General features: G+C 58.1%; 1 protein-coding gene across 1 annotated transcript; it reads right to left on the bottom strand.

The window, feature by feature from the left end:
• Positions 1-2,704: 2,704 nt before the first annotated feature.
• On the bottom strand, positions 2,705-15,048 carry LOC308630712 (inactive ADP-ribosyltransferase ARH2). The gene is made up of 7 exons (XM_081261165.1): positions 14,770-15,048; positions 10,488-10,652; positions 7,568-7,693; positions 6,470-6,610; positions 4,219-4,346; positions 3,936-4,068; positions 2,705-3,079 (listed from the first exon to the last, which is right to left on the bottom strand). Exons 1-7 carry the CDS (start codon positions 14,978-14,980, stop codon positions 2,922-2,924), a joined length of 1,062 nt encoding a protein of 353 aa, XP_081117291.1. The 5' UTR covers positions 14,981-15,048; the 3' UTR covers positions 2,705-2,921.
• Between the last annotated feature and the right edge of the window lie 43 nt (positions 15,049-15,091).

Raw genomic sequence — 15,091 nt, 5'->3', positions numbered from 1 at the left:
ATACAGGTCAGACAGAGGTAGGCAGATGATTGACAGGTGGTAGGTAGATACAGGTACAGACAGAGGTAGGGAGATGATTGACAGGTGGTAGGTAGATACAGGTCAGACAGAGGTAGAGAGATGATTGGCAGGTGGTAGGTAGATACAGGTACAGACTAGGTAGAGAGATGATTGACAGGTGGTAGGTAGATACAGGATAGACAGAGGTAGAGAGATGATTGACAGGTGGTAGGTAGATACTGGTCATACAGAGGTAGAGAGATGATTGACAGGTGGTAGGTAGATACAGGTCAGACAGAGGTAGAGAGATGATTGACAGTTGGTAGGTAGATACAGGTCCGACAGAGAGATGATTGACAGGTGGTAGGTAGATACAGGTCAGACAGAGAGATGATTGACAGGTGGTAGGTAGATACAGGTCAGACAGAGGTAGAGAGATGATTGACAGGTGGTAGGTAGACACAGGTCAGACAGAGGTAGAGAGATGATTGACAGGTCGTAGGTAGATACAGGTCAGACAGAGGTAGAGAGATAATTGACAGGTGGTAGGTAGATACAGGTACAGACAGAGGTAGAGAGACGGGAGGTGGGGTGTAGATGATTGATACAGGTACAGAGGCAGACAGATGGGAGGTAGGTATGTAGAAGATGATCAATAGGTGATAGGTATAGGTAGTTTTGGACAGATGTTACGTAGATAGGAGGTAGATACGTAATTGAAAGATGATAGATAAACAGGATAAGAGACTTAGGAAATATTAAAAAAACTCAGGGGCTGGGGTTGTGGCTCAGTGGTAGAGCGCTTGTCTAATATGTGTGAGGCCCTCGGTTTGATTCTCAGTGCCGCATATAAATAAATGAATAAAATAAAGGTCCATCAACATCTAAAAAAGAAAAACTCAGTTTAGCTGGGTGAGGTGGCACACGCCTGTAATCTCAGCAGCCTGGGAGGCTGAGGCAGGAGGATGAGGAGTTCAAAGCCAGCCTCAGTAACTTAGTGTGGACCTAAGCAACTTTGGGAGACCCTGTCTCTAAATAAAATACAAAAAAGTGGGCTGGGTCTTTAGCTCCGTGGTAGAACACTTGCCTCGCACATGTGAGTCACTGGGTTCACACTTCAGCACCACATCAAAAGGAAACAGATAAAATAAAGATATTGTGTCCGTCTAAAAAGTTAGTGGAAAACCCAGAGCAAACTGTCATGCCTGGTGCACGCCGGTCGTGGAGAGAGGCCACGCGTGCTATTGGGCAGGCACAGGGACCCAAGCAGCCTCCCACTCGCCCGTCAGCAGCAGCCGGCCTGCAGCCAGCTGTGTGCACCTCTTGCCTTATAATAAAAACCAAGCCAGTGAGCGCTCAGTTTCTAAAAATTGGGAAGATACGGTACGCACCTCCCTGCTCTCTGTGGTTTTACGTCTCAACGTCTGCATTTACTCGTTAAAGGAGGACGAAACTGGAAAAATGTGCTGTGGTGTTTGAGGATCTTATTTAGCCTAACATTCCAAAGTGGGATCAGCTTTTAAGCAGACTGCTTTCTGACCTCCCCACAGGCTGATCTCCCTTGAGTGCCCTCATCCTGACCGCCGTCCTCTGCTGGAGGTGAGGAGGAAGGCCCCTGTAAGGGGAAGGCCCCGTAGAGGCGAGACCTGCCTTTCTGACTCTGACTGAAAGCACACCAGTCCCAGCCCCCGTTCAGAAACAGCCTGTGCGGACAGGGCTGCTGCCCAGTGTGGTCTCACAGGCTCCTTGGCCACGCCTATGCCCCTCTGGGATGTGTGAGCCGGGCCACTGCTGAAGAGCCACCCCAGCCCTAGTAGGGCCCTCCACCAGGGCGCAGGGAGGGCCAGATGCCTGGAGCCAGACGCAACTCCAGGAAGCCCAGCAGCGCCCTGAGCCTGGGAGGCGGGGCCTCACCAGTAGCCACTGGTCCAGATGTCTGCTGGACACCCAAACCTGGGGACACCACGCACTGCCCAAACTACCCACAGAAGGAGACAGTGCCACAGCCCAGGTGGCCCTCTGGGCTGGGCCACCTTCCCGCACCGCGAGCTCCCTGCCCTGGTGCTCTGCAGCGCGGTCGGCACCCTGGCCTGCGCGCACCCCGAGGGGCAGCTCTCCTCAGAGACAAGCGCCTCAAGCCAAGGAACACCACGGCCACCAAGACAGGCCCAGCCTAGGGCCGAGCTCAGCCCACCACCAAGCGCTGCTCTACTCACACCTGATGCTGCTTGGAGAAAATCACATCCAGAGTCACCTCAGCAACAGGAGCAAGTGTCCCCTCAGGCCCCAGCAGTGCCCCGGCGACCCCCCAGGGAGCAGGGCTGCAGGGGCTGGGGACCTTCTGTGGGAAGCCTGGCAGGCAGACCCCTAGAGGACACTGCGCCCTGGCCCTCGGCCATGTGTTCCCAGAGGCACTGACCTCAGAGGCCCAGGGTGGCGCCGCACTTGGCGGGGGAGGTGAGGCCAGAGCTTCTGCCACCAGAAGGCGCCCAGAGCCCGGAGGCCCCACCGTGAGGACACGGAGCCTCTGTCTGCCTGGGGAGGTGACTCTCCGGGAGCCTGAGGTGGTGCAGGTGTGCAGCCATCAAACAAGTGTCCAGCAGTAGAAAGGACAAGCTGTTCCCAGATGGAGCACCACTGCAGACACTGTGTTGGTGTGAGGGAGCAGACGGTACTGTCTGGGCAGCAGAATAAACACCAGCTGTCCAGGACACGCAGGGGACACTGTATTGGAGGTGCCCGTGCAGCAGGCTGAGCCACATCAGCAGTGCTCTGGGTGAGCAGGGTGTGGGAGTCACCTGCAGACGGGCAACATGTGTCAGGTGGCAGGCGGACACTGTAGCTGGAGGGGAAGCAGGTGTGGGCCACCCTCCCCTGGGGGCTACTTGCTGCCGGGGCCCCGGGAGGCAGTGGCGGAAGCTTTACTTCTCCTCTGTGGACAGGCGGTGGAGGGCAGCGCCCACGCTCTCCAGTCTGGGCTTGTGCTCCAGCTCCTGGTACAGGCCCCTGGGCACTGCGTCCAGCCCGTGCAGCAGCCCGAACAGGCAGCCGGCGATGGCCCCGGTGGCTCCACTCTCACCTGGAAGGGCACACGCAGGTGTGTCACCACCCAGGCCCTGCTCCTCCAGGGCCCCTCCTTCAGGAGTGGACCAGGTTCCAGTCCCACACAGAGCTTTCTACTCTGGCCACCCCCATCACAGAGAGGGGCATTTGCCATGGGGCTGGGTTGGGGGGACCCCAGGGGCCAGGACCTCTTGAGGTGGGCCCCTGTGGGCCACTTCCCCTCTGGCTCTGCCGAGGCCCTTGCCCAGGCTGGCCCCCTCAGCCTGGCCTGGCACTGCAGCACTCCTCCCCTTTCACCCACGCCCAGCTGTCCACTCTGGTGCCCAGAGGACACTCGGCCTGCACTCAGTCCCCCGGCAGCAGTGGTTCCTTCTGTCTGCACAGCACGCTCAGCCCAGCCTTCAGGGCTCTGCGGACGACTCCCGCCCGTCCCCACAGCCCCTGCTTCACCTCGGCTGGGTGCCCAGCTGGGTCCTGGCTTCTCTGGAGCCCACAGGCCAGGCAGCATGGGCTCCTCCGCAGTGGGGGAAAGCATGCCCAGCCCCAGGGCAACCCAGTGAGCACAGAAGTCCCTGCCAGGACGGGGAGGGGCACGTGTCTTTCTCCTGGGGGTCACAACACAGTCCCAGGTATGGGTGCTGTCCGGAGAGATGGAGCAAGCTCATCTGGCCAGGGCCTGACCGCCCAGCACAGGCCAGGACTGCACAGAGCTGCGGAGGCACAGGACGGCAGAGCCTCAGGTGGCCCCAACACAGCCTGACAGCAGCTGCCCCAGAGCAGGCGCTGTGGCCTCTGTGCTGGCCGGTGTGCAGGTGGCAGAGGCCTCCCGAGGGGCCCCACGGGGGGCCCAGTATCTCTGGCCAGGGGCTCACCTCCGTGGAGCATGGCCCGCTGGCACAGCTCCGTCCAGCTGCTGCCGGCCGCCAGGAGGGCGTCGTAGGCTATCATGGGGGCGTCATGGCCTCGCCGTCCCCCACGGCCTTCCGAGCTCCACTTCTTGTAGGTCTGAAGAGGGCCGCGGTTGGGGCATGAGCCCAGGTGGAACGTCAATGCCTCCCTCCCACCGGCAGCCACCCGCCCACCAGCTGCTGTGCCCCCGAGGGCAGCCACCTGCCCTCGGGCAGCCACCAGCGTCCCAGCAGGGGCAGGACTTGCCTTGTCTCTCTCCTCCGCGTCATAGTTCTCAGGAAAGGTGGCTTCATTGCCCGAGTCCTCACTGATCTTTCTCTCCTCCAAGTAAAACTGCCACTTAGCTTCAAAGTAGAACCAGTGCTCCTGGTACTCTAGACAGAAGCACAGGTGAGCGGCCACCGGCCGTGGGCAAGAGGAGGGGGCAGCATGCCCTCCCAGGAGCAGGTGTGCCGAGAGGGACCTCCTGCCCTGAGGGCTGGGAACAGGCAGCAGCTGCAGAGCTGCTGAGGGCCCTCTCCAGGCTCTGGGCCTGCACCGTGTAGGACGTAGCCAGTGCTGCACGGGCGCCCTCCGGGAAAACTAGCCCCAGGTGTGTTGGGGCAACTTTTGGTCAGTTTGGTGAGGAGGATACTGTCTTGGCCAAGACCCCCAGCTGCACACATCAGAGACCACACAGGGCCACATCTAGAGCTCAGAGGGGCAGCAGGCAGAAGACCCTGAGGCCTTGCCCCTTCCCCTGCTGCTCCAGGCCAGAGCCTGTCTAGCCACCTCAGTCGCCTCCTCGTGGCCGGAGGCCCCCAGGACACCAGCCATGTTGGCCCTTAGGGACTGCTAAGGCCCCCAGACACTACTGGAGGTGGACACAGACCCTTTGCCTGTCCAGAAATGGGGCGCAGAGCAGAGATGGAGAAACCCCTCCTGCCACCCTCCTGGCCGCAGGACAGGTCCTGGGTCAGCACCTGGGAAGGAACAGCAAACACATGGGCATAGGCCAGCAGAGCCCTTCCAACTCCAGCTATAAAGCCAGGGGACATCTCCGGTGAGCCTTGCAGAACTTAGTTCTCTGCAGTGACATTGGGGCCTGTTGGGTTCTTGTCAGAGAAACCATAAATGTCGGGTCAAGCAGGCTTATGGTCAGACCCACAGGACTGTTTCTGGACCGTCAGTACCCACAAGAAAGAGGTGTCCAAACCACCTGGCTGATCCCTGTGCCCTGGAGCCTCAGGGTGTGGGTGGACCACTGTCCAGCACACGCAGAAGCCACTCTGGTCAGCAGAGTGGGGGGGCACTGCCAGGAAGGGCAGAGGCAGGGCTGCAGGGCCTCACACTGAAAGGGGTCAGCTCACGCCCACTGCACAAGGGAGCTCACCCGTGGACAAGGCCCAACTGTGTTGCCCTGCACGGGGGACAGCAGAGCTGCTGGAGATAAAGGAGCTGAGAACCACGTCTTAAGTTACAGAAGCAGAACTAGCCATGGCACTGGCCACGTGCCTGCAACTGCCCTAGAGTCGGGCTCACTGGAGCCAAGCCACACAGAGGGCGCCTCACAACAGAGGGAGGTGGGCACAGAGCCTTGTCACTGCCAGAGCTGACCATCCCGCAGGACCCTGGTCCCACACTCAGCTCTCCTCTCCTCTGCCCCAGGACCCCAGCCCTAGGCTGTCCCCTCCTCTCCCCTCCACTCCCCTCCCCCAGGACCCCTGGCCCCATGCACTCCCCTCCCCTCTCCTCCCCCAGGACCCCTGGCCCCATGCACTCCCCTCCCCTCCCCTCCTCTCCTCTCTTTCTGGACACATCAGACACATCAGATACCCTATTTCAGAAAGCTTCCTCAACTTGTGGGAATGTCAAAGGATCCCCAGGGCTGCCTCACCTGGCCCCTGTCCCTCTCAGAGCCAAGGACCTCTCCCCTGGCCCTGGGCTCATGAGTCAGCCACCTAACCAGCATTTCAGAACTCCTAGGTCATTGGAAACGTGGGACTCCTGGTGACCTGTTATTGACATGCTTGTGAATATGGCCCTTGTGTCCTAGATGGTGAATGGGCACAGATGGGAACTCTGGGAACAAATGTCCTCAAAAGTCATGGACCACTGTGGGCTTGGTGGCAGGGGTGCACAGCTTCCCAGCTGGGTGGAAACTGGGTCTTGGGTCAGGCTGGGGTGCTGACCCGGCTCCTGGCTCCCCAGACGAAAAGCTTCACTTCATGGCCCTAGACACTCATGTCAGCTTGGGCATTCCAGCATAAGCCCAGCTCCTCTCTGCTGCTGCAACGGGAGGCCAGGGTGAGGTGGAGCCTGCCGAGACGGTGGGTGCTGGCCTGGCCTGGCCACTCCGAGCAACTGTGTGGCTGCCAGGTGCAGCCAACCCCAGTCCTTCTTTGTGAGGTGGGCTCTGCCTGCGCTGACTAGCGGGGATTCTCCGGCCTGCCTGGTAGGCATGCCCCTGGAGCGGGGAGCCCCGGAGGAGCTGCTGTGGAAAGCCAGCCGTGCTCACCTGCCATGTGCCGGATGGTCTTCCTGCAGTACTCCTCAGCCATCGGGACCACCTTCAGCATGTCCCGCCCCCACTGCACCAGCGGCTTTCCTTGTACTGCATAAGAGGCAAACAGGGCCGTGCACAGGGAGCCGAGAAAGCCTGCGGGTGGGAAGAGAGCCTGCTGTGGCTAGCCCTCAGGTCCTGGTCTCTGAGCAGACCTGGCCTATAGCCTGTGCACCTGCCTTTCCAGCCAACGTGCAAGCTGAGAGTGAAGGGTGGCTCTGTTGATGAGCTGACCCTGCAACTTACTCCAGGCCCAGCAGAGGGGCTCCTGATCGGCCCTCCATGAGGACAATGTTGGACAATGTTGTACAGTCCAGAAGTTCCAGAAAGTTCTGGTCTCCCTGTGCCATCTGTGGGACCCTGTGTTCAGGGTGACGTTGTCAACTCAGTTCATCCTTGCACTCCCAGAGCCTGGCTCTGAAAGATGGCCCTGGGGGTGTGTCCTGGGCCATTACCAGTGTGCCTGCTGTGCAGACCAGGAGATGAAGCTCAGGAAGGTAGGGCCCTTTGCTTCAGGTCACCAAGCTGCAGAACCAGGTCTGTCTGAATCCACCCAGACCACAGACTGGGGAAGAAAAGCCATCCCAACTGCAAGTATTCCCTGGGTCATTTCACAGTGCCACTGCCACCATCATCTGTGACAGGAGAGGCAGGGCTAGGTTGGCCTCACCCTGGTCAGTGCCCAGTTCCCCTAACCGTGCCATCCTCCAGTGCTGCTTCTGTGCAGAGTCGCACCACAGGGCACCTCTCTTTTTTTTCTTTGGACTAACACGAACGAACCCAGAATCAGTGGGAGTCTTTCCCCTGCCCAACCTCCCACCATCATGGGTCTGGCACCGATTCTGCCTTCACATGTGAAAGAGACCTTAGGCAAGATGAAGAAATGGCCCAATTCCCCCAAAACAGCCAGATGGGAAGGTCAGCCCGGCCTCCCGAGATTTCCGGTCCAAGAGGCAGGGAGATCACAGGAGCCAGCCAGCTTGAGTGCTGCCACATCCCAAGGCCGGGGCTCCCTCAGCAGGCAGGCCTGCACCTGTCTGGCACCACCATTACCTGTGGGATGGTTGTGGGTCATTCTGCCGCACTCAATGCTGACTTCGATCAGAGTCCCCAGCCGCTCTGGCTTCCAGTACCGCATGCCGATGCACATGGCCTTTGTGGCAGCTCCGAATCCTGAGCCTATGTGGAGATGAGCACCTGTGTCAGACTCTTTCTCCAATAAGCCCACCTCTGGCAATCTAGCAGCACGATCATTTCTAAAGTATAAAACCTCATGTAGTAGCACATTCATCAGAATGTCATTTGGGATTATTTTTATTAGATAATTTCTCAACTCACGGATTTTAAATTGTCGACCTGCTAGTGTCTATGAGTTAAACTTTGTAAAACATACTTGTTTTTCCACTGTATGCAAACTGAAAAAAAAAAGATATACAATTTCTCTGTTGTATGTTGGATTATGTAGGAAAACTCTGTGAACAATTTTAAAGAATAAAAAAAAAACAAATCCCTGTTGGGGGGATGTCATTGGAGTGAGTGAACAATGGCAAGCCACTCTGAAGATTGCTATCAGGTGCATGAAGGCCTAGGTGGTGTGCCCTCCTGATGAACCAAGGCCCATGAGGCGTGACCAAGTTGCTTCTGTGTTCCTGGTGTCGTACTTTGCTCTAAAAGTTATTGCATATGTCATTAATACAGTTGACCCAGCTCTTGTGTCTGTCAACAGACGTTTAAAGGAAGTGGACATTTTCTGTTCCATAACTCCCATCTTTACAGTTCTGGATGTCCAAGAGCTGGTCATAGGTGCCCTTTGGCTCTGGTGTGAGCCTTCTGGCTAAAGCAATCCCTTGAGAAAGTGAGGAGCTTCAGGAGTCGCATCGTAGCTGCACTGGCCCTTGACCAGGGCAGGCCCCCAGCACTCCAGGCCTCTGTCCACCCTGCTGGACGGAGCACCAAGGCTCCACCTGGATTGGACATGAACAGACACTGCCACACCACAGCAAGGTGCAGTAGCTTTGTGCTTTGAGGCTACACCCAGGGGAGAGAACTATCTCTAACTGCCTCCGTCTTCTGAACGGATGTGGCAGGAGCTCCTTCTGACATTCCAACCACACACAGAGTGGACTGACCTGAGCTCAGGTCTGCTTTACATCCACCTAAGGGGCACACGGCACGTGGGAGACACGGAACAAGACCAGCTGGAGACAGCGAGGACCGTGATGGGGAGAGGCTCCTCCCACACCCCCGCACTGCCCCTGCACAGGACTGCACCCAGGTTGATGGTGAGGCTGGCCTGCAGAACCCTAAATGTGGGCCAGCCTTCATTATAGTTTTCTCTCTACTCTTGCACACACTAGAATCTTCCAAAATGAAAATTATGTGATAAACATGCAGATAAGAAGTTGAGATATCATTGCAGCAGGGAACTGGAGTAGCAGAGAGGCTCTGGGTCGGAGCTGCGGCCCCAGAAGGTGGACAGCTCCTGAGGCTGACTGGAGTCACACTTGGAGAACTCAGGGCATGTTCACCTGCTCGAGCTTCCGGCCTCAGGGTTCCCAGCCCAAGGCAAGAGGTAATGGGGAGGCTACTGACAGTCAAGTCACAGGCAAGGCTTCCGTTGGTCCTTCCCATCAGAGTGGACAGAGGTGGCATTAGAAGTCTAAAGAGAGGCTGTGCTGCGGCTCAGTGGCAGAGCACTTGCCTAGCACATGTGGGGCACTGGGTTCGATCCTCAGCACCACATAAAGATAGATAAATAAATAAAGGTATTGTGTCCATCTACCACTAAAAAAAGTCTAAAGAGAAATGTTGGCTGTAAGCGGTCAGAGACCTGTTCAATGTCACAAAGTGGTATCAGAACTTAGATTAGAAACCAAGTCAGTTGATTGTGTGTTCTTAAAAAATAAAAGTATTCAAATTAGTTATTTTAAAAAAATATTTTTTAGTTGTAGTTGGACACAATGCCTTTGTTATTTATTCACTTATATGTGGTGCTGAGGGTCGAACCAGTACCTCGCAGGTTAGGCGAGCCCCCACAGCTGAGCCCCAGCCGGCCCAGCCGGTTCTTTACAGTCAGAAGGTAAAGAACATTCACAAGGTAAAGAACAAGAGCCAAAGTGTCTGAAACAAAGGCCGATTTAAAGCCCAGAACCCCCTCGGCCTTGCTCTGTCTCCAAGGCCAAGTGCTGCTTTTCCCTTAGAGAAGTTTCTTGGGCAGATGCGCCCGTGACCTCTCCCTGCCCCGTCCTTCCCATAAACACCGCGCAGGGCAGCGGGGCAGCGGGGCAGCGGCAGAGCACTGCCTGGAGCCTGGCCGACACCCACAGGCGCCAACTCCCGCGGCCTTTCCAGGCTTCTGCTCCCACGAGCGCTGCAGAGGGCGCCCCGCACACTTGCTTTCCTGGACGGTCACTCTGGGTCCGTTGCCCCTCTGGAGGGAGGACGGCCAGATCAGGGGGTGTCCGTCAGTGACTCTGACAGATGATGCCAGGGTTCCTCTCAGGGGGCTGCCTCTGCCCACCCAGCGGGAGCCTGTGTACTCTCTCGCACCACAGAGGTGGCAGGCTTTCCTGCTGTGGCCGTCTGCACCTGCTCCAGCTGCCCCTTCCAGAGCACTGGGTCTTTCCTTGGCCACCAGGTGGCCGGAGCAGCTTGCCAGGCCCCCCGGGGTTGCTAGGCCTTCTCAGGGAGAACCTCTAGGTCAGGGAGAGCCTCTGAAGACCGAGTCCAGGTCTGCGGCACACCCATCACCATGACGGGTCGCGAGAGGGCAGGAGCAGAGGCCGGGCTGCCTATGCACACCCCTGGGGCCCCCCGGCACCCCAGAACTGAGGAAGAAGCCCTGGGGAGCCATGCCTATGTGCAGATGCCCATGCGGGCCACAGAAGGGGCCAACCCCAGTGCCCGTGGTGAGGGCAGGGCCCATGTCTGTGGGCCTGGAAGGAGCTCTGCGGAATGGGGCAGACTCCCTGACCCTTTTCACTGAAGGGTGTGTGCCAGGCCAGGAGGTAGTTATCTGGCTTCAGCAGTGAGCAGCCCTCCACGGTGGCTGGGTCTGGCCGACGTTCCGGAAGCTTCTCGATGGCCTCCACATAGCATCTCACCATCTCGCGGTACAGGTCATCCAGGCACCAGAAGTCTGGGGAGGAAGAAGGCAGATAGAGGTCACATGGACAGTGAGTGTGTGGAGATGGGGCCGGCACCTGGGAGGCAGAGTTGGGGCCTGTCAGCCAGCCCGAGATGGAGGCGACTGACATGCAGACAGTCCTGGGGTCTCCCTGTGACCCAGGTGTCAAGGTGGTGGCCAGGCCTGTCCTGGGAGTTCCCCACACCCTCATTCTCTGCTAACTGCTCTGTCCATGTGAGAGAAAAACTGAGCAGAATCCCTGCTCCTGGCCGCGAAGCTGCCGTCTCGGCCCTATAGGAACGCTGTGCAGGGCCACGCTGTACCCATGTTTCCATAAAGCATATCCCGGGGACAAATAGGGGAGGCGAATCCCCCAAAGACCAGGGCACTGAGGACAAAAAGCCAGTCCCCATGGAGCCGCCCCCACTGAGCCTGGGCATGTGCATCTTAGACAGCAGGAGATCCCACACATTGGGTCCTGTTTCCAGATAACAGCCAGGGAGGCGATTCCTGTCCATGTCTGGAGCAGGTCAGTGGATTTCAGTTGCAAAGCTGAGTGTTTTGGCCACGAGGCTGATCCATAGTATGGTGGGCCTCACCCCTGATGCTGGGGTCCCAGGTGCCTGACCACTCTGAGAGTGGGCTGAGTCAGGAGAGGCAGTGTGGGGTGCCCCCAGCATCTTGTGCCACACCAGTGCTGCGCTGAGCTCTACACGGAGCCGCGCTCAGAGTGTCTGGGCTGCCAGGGTGCTGTGAGCTGCGCTGAGCTCTACACGGAGCCGCGCTCAGAGTGTCTGGGCTGCCAGGGTGCTGTGAGCTGCGCTGAGCTCTACACGGAGCTGCGCTCAGAGTGTCTGGGCTGCCAGGGTGCTGTGAGCAGTGGCACTGCTCCCTCCTCCTTTGTGAGGATGGGGCAGGAACGTGGAGGAGGGACGAGATTGTAAGGGCAGTTGCCTGCCCACCCCTGGGAAGAACAGGGCCAGAAAACCCAGAAACCTCTCGTGGCCGGCCCAGAGCCAATGCTGTGGAGCCGTGGCACAGAAGGCTGGGAGGTCCTGAGAGCTTGCGGCAGAGTCAGCCTTCCAGCCCAGCCCCCGAGCCCCCTGGACAGGGGAGAGTCCTGGGACGCCATCCTCTAGCCCTTCCCTGGATGGCCATAGGGCACCCAGCTCTGAGGCCCTGTCTGGGTGCCACACCTCCAGGGAGGGGCCCATGTGTGAACCCTGCGGGAATAAGCCAGCCTTGGCCTGCCCGGCCACGCTGGGGGCGCTGGGCCCGCAGTCATCCAGCTGTCGGTAAGCTGATAGAGTTCTGGTGCAGTCTACAGCGCTACTATCCCTTTACAGACGGTCTGCTTTCCCTCCCTACTGGCCAGCCAGCCTGGCCTTCTTGAGTCCTCTAAAGTAATTACTTTCATTCCAGAGTCAGAAGCCACAAAATTTATGTATTTAACATCAGTTGCTTCCTGTAAAGCAAAATAAAATCCACAAAACCAAAATGGCAGTCTGGGTGTGGTGCCACACCTGTAATCCCGCCACTCAGCAGGCTGAGGCAGGAGGATTGCAGTTGGAGGCCAACCTGGGCAACTCAGCGAGACGCTATCTCAAAATAAAAGACACAAAGGAGATGTGACCCAGTAGTAGAGCACCCTGGGTTCAATCCCAGTACAAAAAAAAAAGTGCAGGGAGGGGTGGGCACCGGAGCCTATGAGAGGGCCTGGGTTTGGCCCAGTACAGGGTCAAAGGCAGCAGAGAGCCTTTTCAGCTGAGTCTGAGCTGGAAGCAGGCTCCTGGGCTGTAGACTGCTGTGCTGTGGAGGCCCGTTCATCCTGCTGGCATCCCCCTGGTCTCCTGAAGGACAGGCCAGTTAGGGAGACTGCCTGTTATGATGAGAGGCAGACAGCACCAGAATCCTTGAGGGCAATGCTGAGAGGAAAGGGCTGGGGTTGGCCAGGGACACATGGGCACTTTCTGGCAGCCCTCTGCCCAAGTAGCTGTGCTTGGCCTGGGCGTCGACAGTTCTGCTGACCATCAGAAGCACAAGGCCCAGATCAGCTGATGGAGCCTCCCAGTGCTTACCATGCTCCCCTAGGGTCTGTGGACTCCACGCTGCCCCAGGGCACCAGCTTCCTCAGCTCGGAAGAGGTGAGTGGGAATGTGGAGCGGAGAAGCTGGGCTTCAGGGCGAGCTCTTGGGGGACGAGCAGTCCCAGCGGCCTGGTATCTGAGCGTGGAGTGACAGGATGGTGCTGCCCTGGGCACCGTGCTCTGGCTCCGCCCACTGCACTTGTGACGTGCCTGGTCAACTTCTGCTCTATGCTGTGGGACACACCCAACTGGGTGAGGCCCAGGCCACATGGCCACACATCTGTAGAACTCTGCTTGGCCTAGAGACATGTTCAAGAGCCACTGTGCACTGGGGTCATGAAACACCTGCATGGCCACTGTGACCTTGGGGGTCAGGAGAGCATGTGAAAACAGCCAGGGCCAGGCTGAGCTCTGAGCCCCGCTGTCACTCATGTGGCTGTGTAGCCTTTCTGCATGTCAGTCCCTCTCCTGTAGCACAGTGGCACTGGGCTCCCCTGTGAGGAATGAGGACCCCCACCCTGGGGTAAGTCCTGCAGGAAGCTGCACACCTGAGGGCAGAAACGCAGGTGTCTCACGTGCCTGGGAAGCCCCCGATGGACGGCAGGCTGCAGCCTGCTACTTAAAGAACAGAACAGGTGGTGTGAAAACTGAGTGAGATTTCACCTCTGAGTGTCAGCGAGTTGAAAGAATGTGCTTGCTGCTGTTTCTAGAGGGGCGAGTGATAAGAGGGATCTTGGTGAGTCTCATGATCCAAACGGGAGGCCAGGACGGGCACCACACGAGGGTCACCTGCTGCCGTGCCTGGCAGTCGCCACCCGTGGGGAACTGACCTCTAGCTCAGGAACAACGCCACACCGTTTCCTACCCGAGCTTCATTCGGGTGGCTGTGTCCCAGGGATCCCAGGTGCTCTCCATAGTAACTGTACAGCCTGACAGGGGCCCAGGGCTCTGCACCCGCTGACGTGCTGGTCACGTGGGCCTGCGTGTGGCTGTGCCTTTGTGAGCACGGAGTGCCAGACCCCAGGGCAGAGCAGGTGCCGCTGTGGGCAGCCAGGATAGACCGGGCTGGGCTGGGCCCTGGCAGTCTGCAGGGCACCACAGCTCTGGGCTCAGGGCATGGTGCGCTGCTGGTGAGGGCAGAGGGCACACACACCTGCTGAAGACAGAAGCAGGAAACACAGAACTGTGGTGACACCACTCTCAGCAGGCTGTGGCTTCTTATCTTATTGACATGCTTCAGCCCTCTCCCCGGCTATTTAGGGAGGAGCGATGGCATTCCTACACAATGACCACAGAGCTAAACTGAGCGTGCTCACAGCCGGCAAGTGGAATGGCGACGAGAAGGCATAGATGAAATCCAGTGACTTAGAAGCTACCCTCGGACCTCAGCTTTGCCACGACAGACTGATAATACCTGCAGGACTGAAGCGCATGCGACCTGTAGGAGAGCTGCCCTTCTAGGCACCACTGTTTCTCTGAAACTCATAAAATCTGCTGGGTCCTAAGATCAACCTGCTCCTGGCAGTTTAAGAGACTGTCCCCCCCAGATCCAGTCGACTCTGCAGTATTCTCCAGAATTCACGATGAACAAGCAACGTCCAAGATGAACCACTCGGGCAGATCTTCAGCCTTGGTTCATTGGAATGGAGATGTAATCCCCAAAGGCTAGTGTATGAATGCTCCCAAGTTGTAAGCTGGTTTAATTTCACATTATGCACTAAATTAAGAACATGAAGACGCAATTTCTAATGCGGTAGCCAGCCCTTGCTCTGCTCGCACCAAAACAGCAGTGAAGCGGAGGCTCTGGGGCCGCCCCAGTGGAGACAGGGTGCTGGGCTTGACCAACAGTCTACCAGAAGCTGCTGTTCAAAGCTGTGTCTGGTCGTCTCTGAATGATCCTGTCACCCAGAGACACCCCGAGAGAAAAGGACTTGGGCCTGAACTCCCGAGGGACCCTGGTGACTCCGCCTTCCAGGCCGGGCTCAGAGGCACCCTGCACCCCACCCTGCCTGAGCAGTGCCCGAGTGCCCCAGGCCTCCCTACCTGTGGCAAGCGCCTCAGCGGTGGCCAAGTGCATGATGGTGTTGTCACTCACTGGCCACTTTCCGGGAGACAGCACCAGGTGGTCGAGCCCCCCGATCTTCCGCAGCTCCTCCTGGACGGAGCCCAAAGCGCTGTTCTCCCTGCAGACATTGGCGTAGCCCAGGGCGTCGCCCACACTCCCCAGCAGCATTGCGGCTGTGAACTTCTCCATCTCAGAGGTGGCTCCACACACCCTGCTGCTGCCTTTGTCCTTCCCTGGCCGCCCTCAGCCCACTTGCTGACATTTATACTGGTCATTGTATCACTGTCCAGCGCCTCTAAG

This window comes from Spermophilus citellus, assembly GCF_964194105.1.
Source record: "Spermophilus citellus genome assembly, chromosome: 1".
Taxonomy (NCBI): domain Eukaryota; kingdom Metazoa; phylum Chordata; class Mammalia; order Rodentia; family Sciuridae; genus Spermophilus; species Spermophilus citellus.
The sequence above is the reverse complement of the archived record's forward strand: the minus strand, read 5'-3'. Positions and strand labels throughout refer to the sequence as shown.